At 44.0% G+C, this 23982-nt stretch overlaps 1 protein-coding gene across 2 annotated transcripts in view; it reads right to left on the reverse strand.

The window, feature by feature from the left end:
* The window catches only part of PLEKHA7 (pleckstrin homology domain containing A7), a 212965-nt gene that overhangs the window by 61378 nt on the left and 127605 nt on the right, over window positions 1–23982 (reverse strand). For both annotated transcript variants that reach the window (XM_023517624.1, XM_023517650.1), the window contains exons 3-7: window positions 21714–21797; window positions 8638–8749; window positions 7820–7924; window positions 5446–5518; window positions 3585–3685 (exon numbers count right to left, since the gene is read on the reverse strand). In XM_023517624.1, coding sequence (XP_023373392.1) covers window positions 3585–3685; window positions 5446–5518; window positions 7820–7924; window positions 8638–8749; window positions 21714–21797 — 475 coding nt within the window. The remainder of the gene's footprint in view (window positions 1–3584; window positions 3686–5445; window positions 5519–7819; window positions 7925–8637; window positions 8750–21713; window positions 21798–23982) is intronic.

Raw genomic sequence — 23982 nt, forward strand, 5'->3', positions numbered from 1 at the left:
CTCTTGGGAATCCCTGTTTTGGTTCTTCTGAAGCCTGTGATTCCTGCTTTGGCTACAATCAAACACAAATTGAGTCAAAATCAGCTGCAACAGCAGGTGGCTTGGTGTGGATGTGCACTGTGCTTCACTGCTTGGGCATGAAATGTGGTGCGTGTTCATCAAAGCAGCAGCTGCTCTGTCTCTCCAAAAGAAGCACCACAGAGTTGGACAGAGCTAATAGTTGACTAAATATTCTTGCACACCTACTATGTACTTCTGCTTCAAGATGCTTTCATATGTATCCACATGAAGAATCTGGAAAAAGGTACTGGGAATGACCACTAAAAAGCAACTGAGGATTTGCAAACTAGAGCACCAATTTTCCCCCTGTGCTATACTAAAGCAGGGATCTGTCCTTTGAATTTGCAAAGAAAATTCATCTCAATGAATCCACCAAGGAACAGGGTGTGGAAAGAGGAAGATTTACTGAGTACGTGTCTTCTGGGTACTTCCACAACTTTAATCTCATTTTAATCCCACAGCCATTGTTTCTCAGCCTTTTGGCTAAGCTCAACTGTAATCCCAAAAGACTTGAGAGGTAGAAAAAGAATCTGTGTTCTACAGATGTTTCACAAATCTCTGAGATGCCAAGTAACTTTCCCAAATTTCCACACCTGGTAATAGATTCTCAGATTCTTCACAGCACTTACCATTATCTGATGTTATTTATTTTACATATTTGTTTATCACCTGTTTATCATCTGTCCCCCCCCCAAATTACATGCAACATGGTTACCCCAACTGTTTGCCCAGTAGCAATGCTCAACCCTAGAAAGGAGGGTTTTCTGAGCAAGACTTTCAGGCTCTAAAAGACCAGACTGAAAACCATGGGACAAATGTTTTTAGAGCTGGCAATAAGCAGGAGGCTCTAAACTTTAAAACAGAAATGTTCCTAAAAATGACACAATAAGCATCAGTCAATTCACACGACCTCCTGCTCCTTGCAATGTGTGTGCAGTAGGTGACCAAGACATGGAAGAAAAAGCAGGGAGGAAAAGATAAAATAATTGTCCCCTCTCCTTGTAATACAACTGAAAAAGGACAGAATTCAGTACCCAGTTCTGCCCCCATCATCTTCTAACTTTGTTACTTTGGGCAAGTTTCTTAAACTCTCAAATCCTCACATCCCTAAGCTATAAAATGAAGCTAATAATACTGACCTCACCATGAATATTAAATGAAGTTACATGTACAAAAGTTCTTCCCAAATCATAAAAGGTTTTACAGATATAAAGCAATACTGTTCCATGCAACATGAAGAGGGGGAGGATCCCGGAATCACCAATCCATAGCAATTACTGAGTGGTATTCGATAGGGTCACTCAAGGGAAAGAGGACAGCTCAAACCTGACAATGAACAAAGCTGAAGCATCAGCTCGTTACTATACTCCCTGAGGAAGGAAAAGTAAAAGGAAGATGAGGCTGACTTTCCATCCACCAGCACCACCCTGGCCTCCTGGTTAAGACACTGATGCAGACTATCACTTTGTGAAAGCGTTTCCCAGATGGAGGACCAACCACTAACATGTGGACTCCACATACCACACTTTCCCCTCGTAGGTACTCAGTAAATCTTCTTTCCACACCATCTTCTATGTATATTTAGTGAGATTTTTATTTGCAAATTTAAACAATAGGCCCCTGCTTTCCTTTAACCCTTCCAGGGAACAGTGGGTTTCTTATCTTTGCTTTCCCATGGTCCTGTTACTATCTCTGGCTGGAAAATGTGACTTCTATTCAATCTCTGCTTTGACACCTACTATCTAGTACTTGTCTTGTACCCCTAACATGGGGATAGCCAATGAACAAGTATAGAAGGGGCAGGAGCTCCCTGCTCCAGCATTACCTCATGTCCTGAGCAGCCATGAGAGGGCTGTGCCCTGGGGCCACTGGCACCAAGGCTGCTTGCTTCAGTGCTCTCTGGGACTTCCACTACAACTGCTAATAAAGTGGGTCTTCAACCCACCCCACCCTCACCATCCTTGGGGGACCCCAAAATGCAGAAATGAATTCCTACAATGAAGGAATCTGTAGAAGTCACCAATAGAGAAGGCCTTGGGACACCCTAAGTTTGAGCCTAACCACCACCTTCCTAGAGCCTCCTCCCCTGGCCTCATAGGGGCTAGAAGACATCAGAGGACTGCCAGCAATTATCCCTGCCCCACTCCCTCCAAATGGTATGGCCACAGAGGAAGCAGGAAAGGGGCTTTCCTGATGAAAGAACCTGCCTAAGAATCTTCAATGATTTAGAAAATAAAGCAAAGTTCATTCTAATTGCTTTTCAACAAGATAAACAAAGTAGACAAACCTGGCAATCTCTTCAACATGCAGGTCCCTAAACAACTGATATAAATCCATTACAAGGGGTCATCAATTGCATGCAATGGCTGGATAATAGTTAGACTGTGGCTGATTATGTAGCCCCCACATGTAAAAAAAAAAAAACACAAGAAGGGCTATGCTCAATATGTAATCACAAGACTGGGAATGAGGCCAGGCATGGTGGCTCACGCCTGTAATCCCAGCATGTTGGGAAGCCAAGGAAGGAAAACTGCTTGAGGCCAGGAGTTTAAGGCTGCAGTGAGCTATGATTGTACCGCTGCTCTCCAGCCTGGGTGACAGAGAAAGAGCTGGTCTCTCTTTTAAACAAAGGAAAATAACACTTTAGTGATACAAAAAGAACACAGCTGTGCATCTCCAAAGCTCAGATTCAAATGAAAGTACTAGGGATGTGATATTATCCTTATTTAAATAATTCATAACTTCATTAATCTATGTCTGAAACTCTTTAGCATCTTAATTCTTCCCCCTCACTACAAAAAAGCAGCTGCTTGGCACCTGTAGCACAGTGGTTACGGTGCCAGCCACATACACTGAGGGTGGCAGGTTTGAACTTGGCCCGGGGCCAACTAAACAACTGCAACCAAAAAATAGCTGGGCGTTGTGGAGGGTACCTGTAGTCCCAGATACTTGGGAGGCTGAGGCAATTGAATCACTTTCATCAAAGAGTTTGAAGTTGCTATGAACTGTAACCCCATGGCACTCTACCGAGGGCAACATAGTGAGACTCTGTCTCAAAAAAACAAAAAAACAAGAAAATCTATAGAAAATTTTTTTGGGGAGGGGCTTTGAATTATAAAAGTATGATGCATGTACACATACAAAAGATAACTGGAACATTTTTTTCTCTGGATTAAACAGTAAAACTTTCTGGCTCAGCACCTGTAGCTTAGTGGCCAGGGTGCCATCCATATACACTGGGGCTGGTGGATTCCAACCCAGCCCAGGCCTGCCAAACAACAGTGACAACTACAACAACAACAAAAGAAGCCAGGCATTGTGGCAGGCGCCTGGAGTTTGAGGTTGCTGTGAGCTGTGACACCATGGGACTCTTCTGAGGGCAACACAGTGAGACTCGTCTCAAAAAAGAAAAAATAAATAAAGAGTAAAACTTTCTTTAAAAAAAAAAAAAAGTAGCTGCTTTATGAAGGTGGTTTTTAGCCTCTTAAGGTGAAACTGCTACAATAGAGGGAAAGGGGCGGTACCTTAAAGGAGTACTTGCGACTTATGCGATCCTCAGGGCCCACTGGCGAGATCACATAGCTGGGTAGAGGGATGCTCCCGAGGACTGCTTCTTCTCGGCTGTCTTTGAATGGAAAAACACATCAGAACCACCTTCTGGGCCTCTTCCCGGGGCTGGTCTATTCACTGCCCTGCTTTAGGGCCCTTTCTACCTCCCAAGGACTACAGCAATCTCCTCTTAACTGATCATATACAGGCTCCCTGGGAACGTCTGTGCTATTGCTGGAACCACAAAGGTAATTCCAACAGGGCCCTCTCCCCGCCGAGAGGGGAGAAAGGCATGTAAACACACTCAATTCAACCTACTAACACGTGAAATTGAGTCGGTGCTCTGGGGACACAGAGGCAAGAGTGACACACAGTCTGGGAAAGTCGAGAAGGCTTCAGAGGCAATCCTTACAGTGTTTTCAAGGATGAGGAAGGGTGCCTGGATGGAGCAAATCTCACAGGCCATGTCACAGCATGTGTGACAAATCCTACTTTCTACACTATTCTCTCCTTCCTCCAAACCATCTCCATTACCAGAGGTAACTTACTGCCTAGTGACAGAGTTGGTCCTGTTGCTCTCCTACTCAAAGCTACCTGCTGATTCCCCCTAGATACAAAACAAAGCCCAGATTCCCCTGCCTATTTGTGATAGCCCTTTCATTTGGTTCTTTCTCACTTTCTGAGCTTTATCTCCTAGTACATCTCAAGACGCACCTGGCCACATTCTTCTGCTTCTAGAACTTTACTCAAGTTGCTTCCTCTTATAATAACACCCATCTCCTCAAAGCTCTACCCAGTCATAAAAGCCCGACTCAAATCCTATCTCTCTCTTTTTAATGGAGATGCCTTGCTATATTTATTGTTATTTTTATGAGTCATTGTCATATACATATATAATTTTATAGCACTCTGTTATGACAGTAATAAAGTAAACCTTGAGAGTAATGTGAGTAATACTGATTAGTACTATGCTAAACAGTCTCAAATTACATAGAAATTCTCATATCACGGTTACAAAGATTTTTAATCTCTTCTTTTGCTTTAATAAGTCACTTCATATATTCAATTTCTCTGACATTACTGTGAGCTATCACTCTTTAATTTAGTAGAATCTGGAAAACTAAATACAAAGTTTACTTGAATTGTATGTAAAGGCCAGTCAGTAGGAAAAGAAAAAAAAAAACCTTTCATCAAATCCTATCTCTTCTAAAAAGCCTCTCCCGGCATGGTGGAATTGTCCAGATTCTCCAACTTAGAATTCACTTCTCACTCCCTCTCACCTGCCTAAGAACTATGGATGTCTTTTAAAGCACCAAATCACAGTGTAGTCTCATCTTAAAAGTAAGCTGTCTATCTCTTCCTCCACATTTTGAGACCTCTTTCTCAACAACGCATAGTTCCTAATTTTATAGACTGGGGCTCCATAAAAGCTCAGATGGCCAATTTAATTCACTAGTTGCCTATCTAATATTAGATAGGATAAATTCAGGTGACAGGTCACACCACACTTCTCATCAGTCCAGACTGCCTTAAGGGTGTGCCTATGTCCCAAGTGGGGCAGAAGCTGAGATGACTCTGGATCTTGAGATCCTAAGCAGTAGGCAAACTGGATTCTATTTATTTTAACTCAATAGATTAAACTTCCTGTGTCAGGACTGGTAAAACTAGAGTCACCAACCACCCACAGATGTAAAAGTGAACACTTTGGCAGGGTAATAGATTCTTATTTAGCTCAGACCACAGGTTCAACCACTGAATTTGAGAAGACCACCATTTGTATCCCCTTACCACTTGGTCCAGTACAAAGAGCCCTTGGTGGCCAGACCCTCAGCTCACCTTTATAGTAAAACAAGCAATAGTCAGCAAGCACAAACCACCTTCTCTTCCACAATCTCATCCCAGAACTGTCCTGTAAAGCAAAGCAAATGAGTCAGGGCAATATCTGAGCATACTGTTCCCTCTCTACAGTCACGTGCACACGGATTCTAGAAGCAAGACTTGCCCATATTCACTCTTTCTTTTACTAAATTAGCTACTGAATAGCTATTCTTTGAACAGGACATTAAAATTCAGATTCAATGACAATTTATCCCCAGGAGTTTATATTTTATTTTTGTCTCCTAGAAACTAATACAAGCCATCTTGTTTTAGAGAGCAAAATGTGAATTCAAAAAAATAGGTTTCCCATGAAGAAAGGAATCAGCTCTCAACAAAAAGGAAATTTAGATTTTTTTTTTCTTATTTAGGTGCTAAGCTATAAAGTATCTTCATTTATGCTAACTGGAAAATTGAAATTACTTAGGATTTAAAAGAGTTTAAGTTATCTAATTAACTAAGGCCAGGTTCTAGTTGACTGAGCTCAGTTCTATACCATACGGGCCTGATTTTGCTGTTGTGTCTTCCTTCCAGTCAATAAAAACAGATTTGGATTCTCTCTGCTATCCAATTGTCTCATAATAAAAATCCATCTTTACTCAACTGAAATGTAAATCTTTCCATTTGTTAAGAGTGTTTTAAATAATTGTGAATATTCAAAAATACTTGGCCAAGGTAGGAAAGTAGTAATGTTTTAGGGTCAGTTTTCTCCCAAACCTAGGAAAACTCCAGAGATTCTTTTAGCTTTAGAGATAACCGTTAAAATACGTCTTCCTTCTGCAAGTTTTTGACAGCCTTGAATTTAAAAAAAAAAAGTCGACAATTTCTAAACTTTAACACAATGTGGATTGTTCATTTTCTTCTTACTAAATGCTAAAATCAAATTTAACTTGATGATTTCAACAATTTATCAGTTTTATCTCCTGCAAATCAACAGGATTTTGAAGGTCTTGGCACATGGTATTTGCTTTGTTTGGAGAACTCTCTTCTATCCTTCTATGCCTGGTTCAAACGTCACTTGCTGTGGGATGTGTACACAGATCTCTGTTACAGCTACGCACAGCCAGTAAGCCTGGGGTAGGAGGTAGGAGCTGGGGAGAATTATTCACAAGCCCCTTCTTCTCCCTCTTCATTTCAGAGGAACATCCTTGATTTAATGGGAACAGGGATACAAATAGGAGAAATGACTCTGGTAAGAAATGCATCTTACATGAAGATGTAAGAAAACAGAGGGGAAAAGATCTGTAAGGGGAGAGTGGGAGCAACGAAGGGTGATGCCAGAGAGTCTGACAAGAGACTGCAAAGCTGTTAGAGCTGCTGTGGGAGCAGAACTAGGGAAAAAGATTCCAAGGGGACTTTTGGGATTTCTTTTGCTTGGTGTACAATATAATTCCCTCCTCTGCCTTTCCACAAAGGCTTCACTAAAATTGATATTGTTGCTCTGTGGGTTTTTTGGGTGTGATGCTATGTGAGAGATTGGGGCTGGAGGATGACTTAACACATGAGAGATGTGCTATCTGCTTCCCCTGGTAGATGAGTTTCTCGAGGGCAGGAGCCACGTCTTACTCATCTCTTGATACCTGCTCTGAGAGCGCTTACAGGACAAGCACTGGTAATGAATGAAAGCAAGAAGAGAAGAGGGGTGAAAGAGACAAGGCCTCTGGTGCTGGGAACTCACAGCTCAGCCACGGCAAGAGGACAAGAGGCAGATCAACCGGCCATCGGGTTAGTGATGACGGACGGCCTCAGCAAAGACAGAGCCAACAGGCCTTCCTGACTATGTACTAGTGGGGTGGGGAGATCCGGAGATGATGCTGAAGTTTCTACCCTGAGTGCCTGAGAGAATAGTGGTACCATCACTCAAATCCAAAAAAAGCAGTCTGGGGGAAAGGGGGGGGAGCTGAGGAATTAATGAGCTGAGCCCGGCTGATGTGGAATGTGAGATACTAGTTACCTAGATGTGTGTGTGAGATAAAGGAAAGAGGAAAAGATGCAATTTTTCAGCCAAATGATGATAAAGACTCTTTGACATCAGGAAAGCTGGCAGAAGATTGGCAGTAAGCCTGAATTCATGCTGACCCACCCGCACTATGGCCCAGGTACCAGGGCAGCCAATAGCTCCAGAGACCAAAGTAGTCAAGTTAGTTTGGGGAAAGAAGCTATAACCACTGAGCAGACAGCGCACTCATGAGAACAAACAGCAAATCACTCAGTATGGTGGGCAGAATCAACCTGGGCCCCAGACAAACTCAGGAACAGAAAGCTTATGCGCCTATTCCTGGCTTCCTAGGGGAAGAACTGTTCCTCCCCCACTCTCAGCCCTCAGAGTGCTTACCTGCTTGTGCAGCCAGCCCCTCACCACCACTGGAACATTGGGGTTTCTCCTAATTGCCTGGTCCCTCTTCCCGAAGCTGTGGACTTTATTGCTGGACTTTATAATCTACAAAAAAGTAGCAGCAGGGGATTTAGGGAGGCACAAAAAAGCACTTGCCTGTTAGGAGGGCTGCCAGCTCTCTCTGCCTTACTCTAAGCGGCAGCACCCTTTGATCAAAAGAACAGCAACTGCATGCCCACGGCTACAGTATTATAATTAAAAGGAGAGCCTAAGACCTAGCAAAACTCCCAGATGGGTCACAGAGAAAAAAATTTAAGATTTTCAATCAACTTTCAGTAGCAGCTGTTAGCTCTAATATGTCCTATGGCTTCTTGAAGCAAAGCTACTTTTTGGTCACAAATTTTGCCAATTTCCAGATATTTTCCCCTCCTATTTGGGTTTACTCCCTCTCTCCATGATCCTGGTTCTTTTTCCTGCTCCTTAGTCAGTGTTCCCACACCTTGAGTACAAACACTTCTGGGCCCTTTCAGAGATACTCTTCCTCAGGGCCATTTTTCACCAAATCTCCCAACCATGTCAGGAAAGTGAAGAACATGCTTAAGGTCTTAGGCATCACTCCTGGGACTGTCAGTAACTATTTTCTTGAACAAGTATTACAACTCCTCTTGGCCTCAATATCCTGATCTGTCATTTGGGGAGACCACTTCTTACTGGTCTCCCTCACAAAACTGAGAAAAGATCAAATGGACTTCCTGTTACAAAGGGGCTTAGCAAAACATAAAAGAAGGGAAGGAAGGAACAAGTGGCCTGGAGCTTACCTTGGGTCCAGGCTTGGCCTCCAGGGTGGAAGTGGTCCCAGCTGTGGACGTTTCACTGACCATGCTGGACGGTCTTTGGTTTCTTTCTTGCTTTGACATATGTGGATTTGGCCTGTGGGGGAGACACAGGGAATCCAGTGAGTAAGTGCCAAGGTGCAGAGTGGGAAGTGGAGTCAGATTTGTTTCAGATTGGAACTGGTCGCTGAGTTCCTTCTCTTTTGGAGACCACCAGACTCCAGACTGCAGCCAGAGGGCCAGGACGCCAGCCTACCCATATGCTTCAGGGAAATAAGAAAGACAGATGGCACATCCCTACAGCTTGACAGCCTGACACCCTGCAAAGGGATCCAGACTGTCATCCCTGACTCTTGTCCTAAGGCCCCCATACTCACTCCCTTTATCAGATATCTGTGACCACCGTCCCATCTGATGGGGATGTACAATCATACCACTTTTCTCAAGAAGCAAAGCAGTCCAAACCCTTTACACACACACACCTCCATTTCCCTGGCTCCCAAAAGAAGCTGTTTATAATTAGCAACAAGAAATCACTAGCGCACACATCCACCCCCAGATACACATAGAGAATCGCTTACATAAACGCCAGTGGGGCTTGCCTCCCGAAATAGACTACTCAACAAAGAGACCTATTCCGGGAGCACACTATTTGCCCCAAAATAGAGCCATTGGACATATTAACCCTTTGTGCCATGCTTGGAGAGCAGGAAGAAATGAAACAAGCCTTGGGTCCCAAAGAGGATCCCCGGTACTTCCCTGTCAGCATCCAGCAACATGGAGCTTCCCACTGAGAAGCTTCCCTGGAGGGCCAGCACTCTGGCAACGTTTCAGTATGACGCCCAGGAGACACCAGAGAGAGTCCTTCTCACCTACTTCCACAGAACCTCAACATTTGCCAGAGTTTTTCAAAGCAGCAGCAACAAATGCCTCCACACACATTCAATATCTGTCCTTGAACAGTTCGATGCCTGATTCCAAGGATCAGCAAGCTGTTCCCAAAACAAAAGTCTCAGGGTTCTGCCAATAGGCAACAGGATTCAGGCAACTGGAGACTAGGAAGACCATAGTAAACTGAGGCTCTATGCCTAAAAAGAAAATCTGCTCTGGAGGCCTGGGCCAGGACCTGGAGATGAAGCTGGGGAATCTGGGCAGGATGCGGCTGAGGGAAGAAGTACTCTGGACATCCTTCACTCTGCTCACCTTCAGAGAGATGCAACAGGAAGAGAATCTTAGTTTGCACCCTGGAGATGTGTTGCTTCCTTCAAAGACCACTGCTGCTCACAAGAAAAATAATCCATCCTGCTCCCTGAGACATAGCTCTGATATCTTGCTCCATGATGGAAGTTCTCTGCCGAAGTAGCCAGGATCTCTGTGCTCTCTAAACAGTGCCAGCAGCAGGACCACCATTGCAGGCACCCTGGGGATGAGGCCAGCAGGATGCTTGGCAGCTAGAGGTGCAAGTCCTACCAGGCAGAAAGATCTCTGGCTCCTTATCAGCTCAGCCACTCACTCCAGATTCCCTGCCCCCAGCCTCCGTCCCAGCCAGACTTTTGTTACTGTTCCCCACTCACAGGCAGAATGTCACCGCGCTCACTGTTGGCAGAGGCTGTGTGCAGTAAGAGACAATCACTGGTGAGGGGTGGGAAGGGGCTCTGAGTGCCTGCCTTGCCTTGTCCACCCCCTGCCTCCGGGCAGAACTAGGTCCAAAACATCCTCCTAGAACCTGGTCTTGCCTGACTCTTCTGATTTCCAGAGGTTGAGACAAGGAAAAAGAGTTCTCAGGTTGCCTTCGTTATGGCAACTGTGTACCTCTAAGCAAAAATTCAGGACACAAGGGCCAACCATAAAAAAGAGTTGTTTGAGATTTTATCAAGGGTAATTTGCTCCCACTTAAGATACAAAGAGAGGCTTATTATAGAATATTTGAGAAATATAAGGAAAAGCTGAAAGGAGAGAAAAACATCCCCCACAGTCCTGATACTGAAAGGGAAAGCATTTATAACACTTGGTATCATTACTTCCGTTCTTTTTTATGCCTTTTTCAGAGGGGGGAATAGGAGAAGGGCAAATAAAGGTGTTTTTTGTTTATATATAATTGTGTTTTTACTGTGTTTGTGATTTTGTATCTTCATTTAAATATTAAATATTTTCGCCATTATTTTAAACTAATTCATATCATCAACTGGATGTGCTATTCCTCTTCTGTAGGACAAAGAAAAGAGCATCTGCATTTGTGACTGTCTCAGGAAGTCCAGGACAAATGGCCACTTTTACCATTGCTGTACCTTACAATTCTGAACTCTAACTGTAATTGCCCTCCCATGCATCCCAACCCTACATCCCCCTGTCCCACCCCGACTTCCGGGATGCTGGCTGGGGACCTCCCAGCCAGTAGTATCAGAAGAAAGATGGCTGTCCCACAGCCTTAGGTAAATGAGGAAAGAGGGTACCACTCCCATCTAGGCAATCAGCAGGGAATAGATTTTGGCTAGAGAGGGACTGGTTGTGTCCCTTAGATCCATGAGGGGCAGTGGTAGGCAGGGGGGGAAAAGAATGGGAAAAAACACACAAAGACAACTCTATTCCTCATAGACTATACCAGTCAGCCACACCCAGAGAAAGCTTATCAGATGTGACTAAAGTTCAAACTAAACCTACCCCAAGGAGGGGACTGTGTTGTCTCTGCAAACAGGGAGCATGTCTTCACCAGGGGTCCCCGTGGGCAGAGACAGCTCCCAGTTCAAGCTATAGACTCAACTATTACCTGAAAGTCCCTGACTTGGCTCCCTGAAATAACAAGGCACACACAACTACCATTTGTCTAAATAACAAGATCTACCCTCAGAGGCTGTTCCTATGAAGCTCCTCAACATGGGTCATGATTTCTCACGTCTTCTAAGGATGAGCATGACTTTCAGAAATAACCACAAGTTATTTGGAATTACAACTAGTTAAAAAATAAAGTGGAAGTCGTGCCTGGGAATACCATTTGCTATCCAAAAATGAGTTTATGGAAAAGCTAAAAAAACTGGCTTGATGGAAACTTTTAGAGATGGTTTACATCAATGGTTTGAGCAATGGAAACATCAATGGTACATGCGTATAGCCTTTTGAAGAGACAACAGTGAAAGGGACATCACTCACTTAGATTCTAGTACATTTGCTTTTAGCTAGTTACACCTTACAGGTGTATTTCCCACTTAAGAGCCTGGGGGGACAGACACTCATTTGTCAACACCTCTAAGACAGTGCACTCCTCAAAGAGTATTTTACTGACAAGTCTCTCCCAAGAACTGTCTCCTCTCCTCAGAGAATAGCTTGTGCCCCTGAGCTGGGCAACTGTGAAAGGGGCGTAGTTCCCACCAGCTTGACTTCAGGCACACTGAGTCACTCACTTCAGATCCAGGGAGAAGAAACCAAAAAACCTGCACACACAGACTCTTGGTGTCATCAAACAAAACGAATTCACTTAAAAGGCTGTTTGTCAGGTTTCTGTCTATCCAGATCCCAAAGTACAGTGGGATACTCTGAACAAAGACCTCCCTTTCTCTGGCTTGGGCTACATGAATGCTGATTATTTTGTTGGAGGGATGTGGGCTGAAGTTGGAAACAGTGAGCTAGAGTGTTAACTCAACTGCCTTGCATCTGAAATGAACAAAAGAAGTCAGGACTAAACAAAATCAGTCTAAGGAAGCCCAGTTGGAAAGTGGCTTGATTCTACTCCGAACTTTGTTATGGATGCATCAGGTGAGCGTGGGCAGGAAGTCACTTTCTCTGTCCCTTCATTCCCCGCGTATAAAAGGAGAGCCTCTGCTTCCTGCATATCTGGTACTAAATGCATATAATATTGACAGATGTAAGAAAAAAAGGTTATAAATACAGAGCCACTTTTTGTTGCTGTTGTTGTATCTGAATTTAGATGAGTTTGGTTAATGGGACTGTCAAGCTGCCTCTCAAACAACAGTGTGAACTGAAGCAAACTGAAGTGGGCTCATGACCAGACTATTCCCTGTCCTTTCTGTCACAATAAGGAGCTCATGAAGCCAAGCATCACCAACCCTTAAAGACAGGTATGCAAGGCCATGCAAGCTGGGGTATACTTGTCCAGAACATACTGCGTGTCAGGCACTTTCCTACATTATTCTACTTAATCCTGCAAAGTCAGTTTTAGCATCTCCATTTGTAGATGAGGAAAGAGACTCAGAGAGATCAATGATTGCAGAAGACAGAAGCTGGTCTTCAAAACCTGGCTCTGCCCTGAGAAATCATCCCATGGCAAGTCCCAAGGTCTGAGAGAAGCAGGCATTTGCTCTTCTCAGCTCCAAGACCAACCCCTAAGCTGAGAAGACCATGGGTGATGGAAAGAAAGAGCCCAGCGTACCTGGATCTCAGCCAACCCCTGCAGCTTACTGACTCCTCCACAAGTCACACGAATTCTCTGGGCCTTGGTTTCCAGTTTTCCAAAATGGGTGAAAACCACCCCTCATCTCACAAAGTAGTTATGTAGATTGAAACGGCACTTTGAAAACCATGAAATGGCTCGGCGCCTATAGCTCAACAGGCTAAGGTGCCAGCCACACACACCTAAGGTGGCAGGTTCGAATCCCCAGCCCGGACCCGCCAAACAACAATGGCTGCAACCAAAAAATAGCCGGGCGTTGTGGCGGGCACCTGTGGTCCCAACTACTTGGGAGGTGGAGGCAGGAGACTCGCTTGAGCCCAGGAGTTGGAGGTTGCTGTGAGCTGTAATGCAAGGCACTCTGCCCAGGGGGACAGCTTGAGGCTCTGTCTCAAAAAAAAAAAGAAAACCATGAAATGTTGCTTGAAATAAAAAGCATTACTTACAATTGTTACTAGTGGAGACGCTAGAATTTAAATCCCAGCCACATTTTATTTTTATTTCTAAGGCACTTCTCTCTAGGAAGCTCAAGGTACCAAACAATTAACTCTAAACAATAATCACTTCCTGTAAACATCCCTATACACATCTTATCTGAGACTTTTTTAAAGTATAGCGGGACTTGGCTTCCACTCTTTCCCAGGAAATCATTAAGGCCAGAGTCATCAAGTATGTGATGGGAGGTTAGAAAGCTTTGGGGAAATAGTAATCCTTTACTGAGAAGTTCTCAATAAATGACATCTGTCTTCATTAATTCCTTTTCTTTCCTTCTTTCCTTTTTTTTTTTTTTCCCTTTTCGAGACAGAGTCTCACTCTGTTGCCCTGGATAGAGTGGGGTGGCATCATCATAGCTCATAGCAAACTAGAACTCTTGGGCTCAAACCATCCTCTTGCCTCCTGAGTTGCTGGGACTATAGGCATGTACCACCACACCCAGCTAGTTTTTTCTATTTTTAGTAGAGACAGGATCTCACTCTTGCTCAGGCTGGACTGGAACTCCTGAGCTCAAGCAATCCACCTGCCTTGGCCTCCCAGAGTGTTGAGATTACAGGAGTGAGCTACTGTGCCCGGCCTTGTCTTCCATTAATTCCTTGAAAAAAAGGCCCCCAAATTCATACTTCATCCTCAAAGATTCTACGCACAGAGAGCTCAGCTAAAATTATTGATATGAGAGGAGGGGTAAATGAGAAGAGGGCACATTCTCAAACATCAGCTCAAACACCAGCGAGAATTTAAAGGAGCTTACACCCAACAAACAAGGATTTGGGAAAAGCAATGAACAATGGAAATTAGAAGACAAAAAGAAAGTTCTTATCCCAAACAGGCAGATATCTCCACACCCACTTTTCCCAGAGAAATAGAGACACACACAGACAGACCGCCAACGCTCACTGTAAACACCCAACACCCCAGGGGGGAGGCTGTCTGACACCGGTTTTCATTCAGCAACTATAGCCTCATTACTCAACTATGACTTACTGTGTTCCTTCCCATCACCACTCAACGCCTCTCCTAAACACAGGTTCCAGTTTCTTCCCTCACCCCACTCCAGAACTGGAAACCAAAAGCACCCTCACCAGGCGTGAAAATAACTGCAATAAGCCTTGTGCTGAACCCATTCCCCTGTCAATATCAGAAAATTGCCCTGAATGTGGCACAAGTCCCTACCCTGCTGTATGACCCTGAGCTGGTCTCTTCCACTGTCCAAGCTCTGTGTCTTAATCTGTGCAGGGGGAGAACCAGACCTTGATCCCTACTGTTCTTTCCACCTCTGCTTTGCTGTTGCAGAGATTCTAATTCTAATCCATACCCCTCAGAAAGCCGCCTTCTAGCCTATCTGCTCCTCCTGGTTTATAGCAGACATTTCTCTCACTAGACAATGATTTTCTTTTCTTTCCTTCTTTCTTTTTTTTTTTTTTTTTTTTTTTTTGAGACAGAGCCTCAAGCTGTCCCCCTGGGTAGAGTGCCCTGGCATCACAGCTCATAGCAACCTCCAACTCCTGGGCTTAAGTGAATCTCTTGCCTCAGACTCCCAAGTAGCTGGGACCACAGGTGCCCACCACAACGCCCGGCTATTTTTTGGTTGCAGTCGTCATTGTTGTTTGGCAGGCCCGGGCTGGATTCGAACCCGCCACCTTAGGTGTATGTGGCTGGAGCCTTAGCCACTTGAACCACAGGCGCCGAGCCTAGACAATGATTTTCTAATGGAGATCTGAGCAGTTCAGGGGGAGGTAAAAGAAGAGGCCAAGAAGAGAAGTCACAGGAAGAAAAAAAATTCTGTTTGTGAGAAGCAGCTTCCCTTCTTCACACAACAAAGCCACCACTACGGCATTTTTACTCAGCACAGACAGAGCAGAAGACATGGTCGCTGTGTGGCAAAGACTGCATCTCCAGTGGCCGCCTTTGAAGCAGCAACACCAAAAGCCAAGCCAATACCCAGGTGTTTGAACCGAGGTCCTCATCACCATCTCTTCCCCTACCTGCAACCATCACAAACACTACCTCCTAGACCAAAGAGGAAAACCGAACAGTCAAGTTTCTGCATCTGCTTGCCAGGTGTTCCCATGCTTCCTCATTTTTTTCTGCTGCCATGGCAACCAAATGCAACAGGCAAAGCTAGTCCAAGACAGTCAATGTCTAGAGACAAGGTGCTAGCTGTATCAGCTGCAGACAGCAATGCATCAGCCTCACAGCACACGGCTTAGTAATCTAGCATTGGGGCAGACTCCTCTGGGAGTTCAGGAGTATCCCCGTACAGTGCTCTAAATCTCTCAATTCCAGCTTTACCAACTTATAGCTGCAGGAGGAACAGGAGACAGCCATCTCCTAGCAGCAGGAGATACCCCACCCCCCAGCCCATAACCAGCACATGCTTTAGCAAAGTCTGCACAATGAACCCCCTTTAGCAACAAGATCAAAGATTAGGAAGATAATTCTTACCTTCAGCAAGGTAGTATCTTGCTAAGTGGTATCCTCTAAACACCACTTACAACATTCCAGACAATTCCAACTTGTGTTTCTTTTCCAAATAATCCAATGAGAAAACTGAGGGATGCTCAGACCTCAGTGGAAGGAACAAGCTAAACTGTGATGCTGGCAAAGGCAGACCAAGCAAGGGTACCCTCCCACTCAGGAACTACCAAGGTGATCTTGCATGCCTTGCAACTGGCTGCTCGGCACAACAGCAGGCTTCTGAACTTCCAAAGCACACACTCTCTCAACCCTAGGCCCCACCTCAACATCAAATGCTTGGCAGAGCCTGGGGATCAGTGTACACAGCCTGCTGTCAGTCAGCCGCCAGCGTCACTGCTTGGGAATGTTTCCCTCCTCTTCCCAAGAGCTGCAGAGGCGTTTGTCAGCGGCTTCCTGGGCAGCCCAACACTGTAGAGAAAACACTCCCGTGTATGAGCACCAAACACCAAACCGCAAGCCAGGAAGTACCCTGTGCCAAGGACTACCCCTTTAGGAGGCCCCTGTGTATGGTCCTTTTGGCTACAAGGGGCCTGGGTTTAAGAGGAAAGAGTCTTAAGAAGAGAAGCAAAATTTTCTGCAGAAAAAAGGGACCGAGGAAGTCCAGCATCTTTCTAGCAACTGTGACGCTATTATAGACTAAATTTTATCACTACAATATAAATACAATTAAAATTTCTATGCAACAGTAGCCTACTCTGTGTCAACACATTGAGTAGGGCCAGGGAAGAGGATTTTCTCCTGAAGACCAGTGAAATGAGAGGTGGTATGTCATGGTGTTTAGAAGAATAGCATTTAGAGCCGGACTACCTCAATTCAAACCCTGACTCTGTCACTTACTAGCTGTGTGAGCTTCAGCAAGACTCTTAACTTCTCTGTGCCTCACATATATAATAAAAATGGTATCTTCCTGATAGTATTGCTGTGAAAATTAAAATAATATAGGTAATGCAGTTACAAGTGTATCTGGTAATTAATTCTTCTAAGTGTTAGGTATAAAAATAATAATAGTAATACTATGTAGTATTATAATTTTAACAACCAACTCTAATCTTAGGAGGTAGGTTACCTCATTCGATGCTGAAGATGAAATTTTGGATCCTGAAACAAGGGAAAATATCTTTCCTAGAACATTATGGGCTGGGTTGAAATTTGCGTGACTACAACTTTCAGTCACTGATCTGACACCTGCCCTAAGCAACCACATGATAAATGTGCCCCACTTTCACCTGCCAGCTCTTGTTGGCATATCTTCCTTTCACCTCCCAGCCCTTGTTTTACCATATCTTCCTTCATCTTCTCTCCTACAGATACCATAATGGTCCCCCTCCTCAGGGGAATCTCAATTGCTCAACACCCCTCTTAAAATTTAGTAGCCAGAACACAGCGTTTGAAGCTTGCCATGTCCTTGGTGCTCCACAAATTTGTATGACATGAATGAATGAATGAATGAAGAAAGAAAGGAAGGAATTCACAGACACATGATATACTAGAAATATTCTCCCCCATTCTCTATGCATTGTACTTTTATTAATACAGCCTGAGCTTATATTAGCTCCCCCCAAAAGGCATTTCCTATTGGCTTGGGGGTTAGAGGTGCCCCCTAAGGAGCAAGGCTATAGAACCCATTTACTTATGCCCACTATCCTTTGTGGCTCTAACAAAGAATTAGGTAGCATACCAGAGAAGGTGAAACGAGAAAACAAGTACTCTAGTCAAGCAGAAAAAGAAGGTTTTAGTGACAGGCTCAAAGGGTCCTGTTTTCCTTGATAACTCTGGAGTGTGGGTTATTAAGAGTAATTTTGTTAGTGCTATCCAACAAATATTTCTAATTCTCTCCCAGGTACACACTTCCCTGCTGCCCTTGATGTCAGAAGTGGTCCCATGACTCCCTTTAGCCAATGAAATGTGAATAGAAGAGCCAGTACACAATTCAGTAAGTTCCCTTTTTCTTGCCTTTGGCAATTGTGAAAGCACAGAAATGAAGTATCCCTCAGTAAAGATGCCCTCACATGACCTATGATAGACATGAAGCCCAAGTGAGAAATAAACCTTTATAACTTTAAATTACTGAGATCTATTTTTTGTTGGTGTCACAGCAGACTCTAGCTTATCCCAACTGATTCTATATTGCTCACAGGCGAACAAAACACCTAGCACCATGTCCTCTGGCTCCATTAGATCACAGCTTTCATATTCGTTTTCTTCTCCACACCTCTAATCTGTAAAATGAGAAAGCATCTTTTGGTGGGTTTGCACCAGTTATTCCAAGCAGCTCAGGTGAGTCCTACTTGGCAACAGTGGGGGAGATGTACCTGTTGGCACCAACAGTGCCCCAAGATGAGTCACCATGGAGATGGGCTTTAAAAACAATGTTTTTTTCTTCTCACAGAACGAACTCAAGATTATTCCACTAAAACCTAACTAAGATGGTCACTGCAGCCCAGAGAATGACAGATATCTAGACGATACTTATGGGTGAAGAGAAGAACTTCGGAATAATTTGGGAGGAACGGGAACATTCGGATTTTCTAAAATCAGTAGTTCTCAAACTTTTATCTGCATCAGAATCACCTGGAAGGCTTGTTAAAACACAAATTACTGGCTCGGCGCCTATAGCTCAACCGGCTAAGGCGCCAGCCATGTACACCTAAGGTGGCGGGTTCAAATCCCCAGCCTGGACCCGCCAAACAACAATAATGGCTGCAACCAAAAAATAGCTGGGCGTTGTGGCGGGCGCCTGTGGTCCCAGCTACTTGGGAGGCGGAGGCAGGAGACTCGCTTGAGCCCAGGAGTTGGAGATTGCTGTGAGCTGTGATGCCATGGCACTCTACCCAGGGGGACAGCTTGAGGCTCTGTCTCAAAAAAAAAAAAAAAAAAAAACACAAATTACTGAGCCCCATCCCCACAGTCTCTGATTCTGTACATGTTTTGAGAACTACTGCTCCAGAAGTTCTATCAGCTCTAGGAAACGGGGGTGAAAGCAAAAAATCATCAGTGTGGTTACAATGCTCCAGGGTTTGGCCTTCACAGTTGCTTTCTGGAGAAGGAAAAGAAAAGAGCCAGTTTTCCTTTTCCTGCCAAAGACATTAGTCTGAGAGTTGACGTCGCCACCTCGCCTTTTTTCCTCACCACATAACACAGTAGACAACAAAATTAAGCTCCTCAAAGGGAACAAAATAGGAATCTCATTCATTTGCATACTTCAAATAAAATGGTTTTTGTGAGAGAAATCATGCCTCACTCATCCCCCAGAGCTTCCCTAGGAGGTAAATCTGGGTGTATTGCAAGAGGAAGCAATTTAGGTAATTGGCTGCGGCCTCCCTCTCCAAACTTCTCTCCACACCCACTTTGACAAACCTCCACTACAATTCAGACTTCCTACTCTCTGACACCCCCGGGCCTGGTCCTGCTCCCCTCAGCTGTAAACGACCCCCCTCCATGTGCATCTGCACACATTTATCTCTCTTTATCTAAATCCTCCCTCTTCCTCCAGTTTAGGGCTGAACCTCAAGAAAGCCTTCCTTCTCCCTCACCCCCACTACAGTTAATCAATCACCAAGTCCTGTCAATTTTACCTCCCAAGGATCTCCAGAACCCATTCAGTTCTCTTCATTCTCAACTCTAACTCAACCAGTATAGATCCCCCTGGCCTACCCTCTAGGTCTTTGCCCAGGGTATTCACCTCAACTGGACAGATCCCTGTTTAAATTACAACCCTTCCCCAGAGGAGGAAGCCTTCCATGATCCCTAAGCCAAGCTGGAGTCCTCTTCATCAACTCCCATAGAACCCTGTTTCCTCTATCATGAACATTTCTCCTTTGCAATCTCTTATTTCATTAACTGTCTTCCTAATGCCTCCTAATGCCATGACCATTTACTACAACTCCTCATGTTGTAGTGACCCCCAACCATAAAATTATTTTTGTTGCTACTTCATAACTGTAATTTTGCTACTATTATGAATCGTAATGTAAATATCTGATATGCAGGATGTATTTTCATGGTTACAAAGGGGTCACGACCCACAGGTTGAGAACCACTGATCTAGGGGATGAGAAGGAAGGTACAGATGGAATAAAATTACCATGTTTTAGAAATTGCTGAAGATAGGCAATAAGTACCTTGAATTTATTACTATATCCTTCTACTCTTGTGTATGTTTAAACTTTCCATAATGAAAAGTTTAAAGGTGTAAGTACCGAGGAAGGGAAATGCTATAAGAATATATTACAAATACCAGTATTTTAAGATCATTTTTGGTTTAAGTAACTAAACAGAGAAAAAACGATTTGAAGAAGAAAAAAATACTTAAAGCTAACATCCTTTATCAGCTTCCCCTCAAAATATTTTCTTCAAACAAAATTGTCACAGATGAGCAGGAGGGGACAGAGCCACTTATGCACAATTCTTACCCTCATCTCTGGGAAAAGAACAAATTGTGCTTGGGCTGAATGTGTATTTTTAAGTAAACAATCCCTCTGCAGAACTTGCCTCTGGGTACCCAAGAGGTCCTGCTGAAACAGAGCTGAGAAGCAGGAAAGTCCTAAGTCAGGAAAGGAGGACAGAAAGAAATTACAATGGGTATTACCAGCTCTCCTCTCTTCTAAGCCCTGGCTTTGGATTCTTATCTGAGGCTTCCCTGGGAGGCGGGTTCAGCTCAGTCTGAAGCTATATGTGTATAACACACACTCAATCTGACAATTAAGTTCGTGAACTCATCCTAGAAAGCACTACAGACCTCACTGAATATCACTAAGGTCACCTTTGAAGTACTCCCTTTGAGAAGCTATGCACTGATGCCAACACCTAGTCCGCCCTTCAAAGCAGTTTTGGAACTCTTCTTCTGGAATGACCATCAGCGCTGTTGTCTTATGGAGATCTGACAATAAAGTTTATAAACTGTATGCTTACACTGGCAGCACTACACAAGTAACTCAGTACAGTTTCAAAACTTTGGTATATCAATATCTCACAGCTGTGTTTGTGTCCATGTGTGCTGGTGTCTTGATGAGTGGCATTCATTACTGTTGTTTTGTGTTTTTTTTTGTGCTGTACGAAGACAGCTCTGATGGTCATGCCAGAAAGAGTTCCAAAATTCCTTTGAAGGGTGGACTAGGTGCTGGTGTCAGTGCCTGGTTTCCCAAGGTGACTACTTCAAAAGTGACCAGAGTGATATTCGGCAATGAGATATGCAGTACTTTTTCTAAAATGAGTTTGCAAACTTAATTGTCAGACCTTGTCGGGTTCTGTTGTTATTTTAAGTGATGGATGCCTGTTAGCCTTGAGCTCGTGGGCTCAATCCACCCTTCCACTTTAATCTCCCAAGTAGCTGGAACTACAGGCACACACCACCATCCTCAGCTTTTCTGAGGCTACATTTCACCAAGATGAGAGGGTCCTCTCAGAGCACAGCTAGTGTGTTTGGAGGTTACATCAGGGGAAAGGATTCATTCAGGGAACAGGGAACTTTTAAGAGGCTCTGACAATACCCATCACAGTACATTTCCACATCATCTCTTTTCTTCTATATGCTCCCTCTGTGAGGAATCTGGAGACCAAAAAAATAAAATCAACCAACCCATTCCAAGCCCCTCTGGGAGAAAATACCCATGCAGTTTTGATTTGAGCAAGTGCCTTTAAGCTCCCAAACTCTGACCAGATAAGGGGACTATATAAACATACTTACTCTTCTTGAAGAATGAATTCACTATTCTCTGGAGAAAACTGCCCCGTCACAGGATGCCTGAATGCTGTGGTCTGCTGGTTATGGCTAAAGAAAAAGAGAAATGATGAATGAGAAATCATGTAAATACAAAGAGTACAGACAACGGCCCAGCAATGTTGGGGACCCTGGTCACCAGCAGTTCCTTACAAGGTGAGAAAAGTGGGCCTTTCCTCTGAGACACACTTAATCTGTCAGAACCCTGCTACACTCAAAAGCCAACAATTTTCCACTCAGGTGCCAAAGCCCACCTAAAGCAACAGGGATTTTCATCCTAAGAAAATCTTGGCTCCAAGATGAAACTGCATCTTGGAGAGACATTCCATGAAGTATTTACTCCAATAAACTGAGATGTTAGACAAAGTTACTTTAAGACAGCACGAGCTAAAACAAGAACGAAGGAAAGCAGACAACACTTTCAACAGCTTCTAAAAACCATGAATTAGGGAAAGAATTCTAAGAATTAACCACCCACCCAGAAAATTTCCTTCTTAAAATTCTTCACCCTACTACAAAATGTCTTCACTTCAGTGGTGGGATATAAATGCATGAGCATGTCTCTGTAACACAACCTGCACAATTTCAACACTGTGAAGTTTCTACGGCCCTTTGAAGTTAGGAGAATCTGCTTCCACACCAAGCTGACAGACATAACCAAAGCATGTGGGTGTTTTGTGCCTCAACAAAAGTTGCCTGGTTCTTTGAAAAGGAGGAGTTGGCTCTAAGACTGCTGGTTTTCTCCATGAATAAACTAAATTGACCTTTTTAAAAGAATACGATTTATTTAAAATTTCTTCAAAATCATAGTTATTTTACACATTTTAGAAAACATAGAAAGAGAAAGTCACCCATGATCTCACCATGTGGAGATACTTGGGCATTTTCTCCTTCCAAATTTTTTTTTCTATTTAAAAAAAAAATGTGATTTTTTTTCCTGAAGATAAAAATCTACATCTTCCTATAGTTCCAGCTACTCAGGAGGCTGAAGCAGGAGGGTTGCTTGAACCAGGAGTTTGAGGTTGCCATGAGCAAGGCTCATGCCACAGCACTCTAACCCAGGCAACAGAGTAAGACTCTTGTCTTAGGCTCGGTGCCCATAGCACAGTGGTTATGGCGCCAGCCACATGCACAGAGGCTGGCTGGTCTGAACCTGGCCCAGGCCAGCTAAACAACAATGACAACTGCAACAAAAAAATAGCTGGGCGTTGTGGCGGGTGCCTGTAGTCCCAGCTACTTGGGAGGCTGAGGCAAGAGAATCACTTAAGCCCAAGGGAGTTAGAGGTTGTTGTGAGCTGTGATGCTATATTAACATAGTAAGTGTCCCATGTCATTAAGAATTCTTCATTTGGGCTCGGCGCCTGTGGCTCAAGCGGCTTAGGCGCCAGCCACATACACCTGAGCTGGTGAGTTTGAATCCAGCCCGGGCCCACCAAAACAACAATGATGGCTGCAACCACAAAATAGCCAGGCATTGTGGCAGGCACCTGTAGTCCCAGCTACTTGGGAGGTGGAGGCAGAAGAATCACTTGAGCCCAGGAGTTGTAGGTTGCTGTGAGCTGTGATGTCACAGCACTCTACCCAGGGCGACAGCTTGAGGCTCTCTCTCAAAAAAAAAAAAAAAGAAGAAGAAGTCTTCATTTGAAATGGGTGAATCACACAGGTGTAAGTTTTTTTTTTTTCTCATACAATCATTCAAAAAATATCTACTGGGCACCTATGTGGTAGGTACTGCTTTAGGTAGTAGAGATACAAAGTGAATTAAAAAGCCCTTACCCCCTGGTACATATATTCCAGACAGGTTTACATTTCTCTAATGCAGGCAACCCTCCCACTACCATAATCAATGTATCTTCAAGTATAGACTTTTTCTGAAATTCACATTATTTCCTTGGGTTAAAGTCTCAAAGGCAAAATTACTGAATCAAAGTAGACAGTCATTTTTTAAGGTTCTTAATACAAACAGTTAAAATGCTTTCACTGTCCAAGACAATAGTCATCTTGGTTTGGTAATATTAAGATACCAGTCTCATCTCCAAACTGAGCCTCTCTGGAAATTAGTATGCCTAAATCAGCATAGCACAAAGGTTAAAAAACAAAAACTCTCTAAGCCAGCAAAGTTTTTCTCTGCTCCAAGCCCTGGTTAGGGCTTCCTGTGACCTGGTGTCCGGACTACGCTGGGCACTGAGAGTTAGGAAAGCCTCAATCCTAAAAAGTCAAAGGTAAAGCGGACAGA

This window comes from Otolemur garnettii, unplaced genomic scaffold (assembly GCF_000181295.1).
Source record: "Otolemur garnettii isolate 467f Iridium unplaced genomic scaffold, OtoGar3 scaffold00001, whole genome shotgun sequence".
Lineage (NCBI taxonomy): Eukaryota > Metazoa > Chordata > Mammalia > Primates > Galagidae > Otolemur > Otolemur garnettii.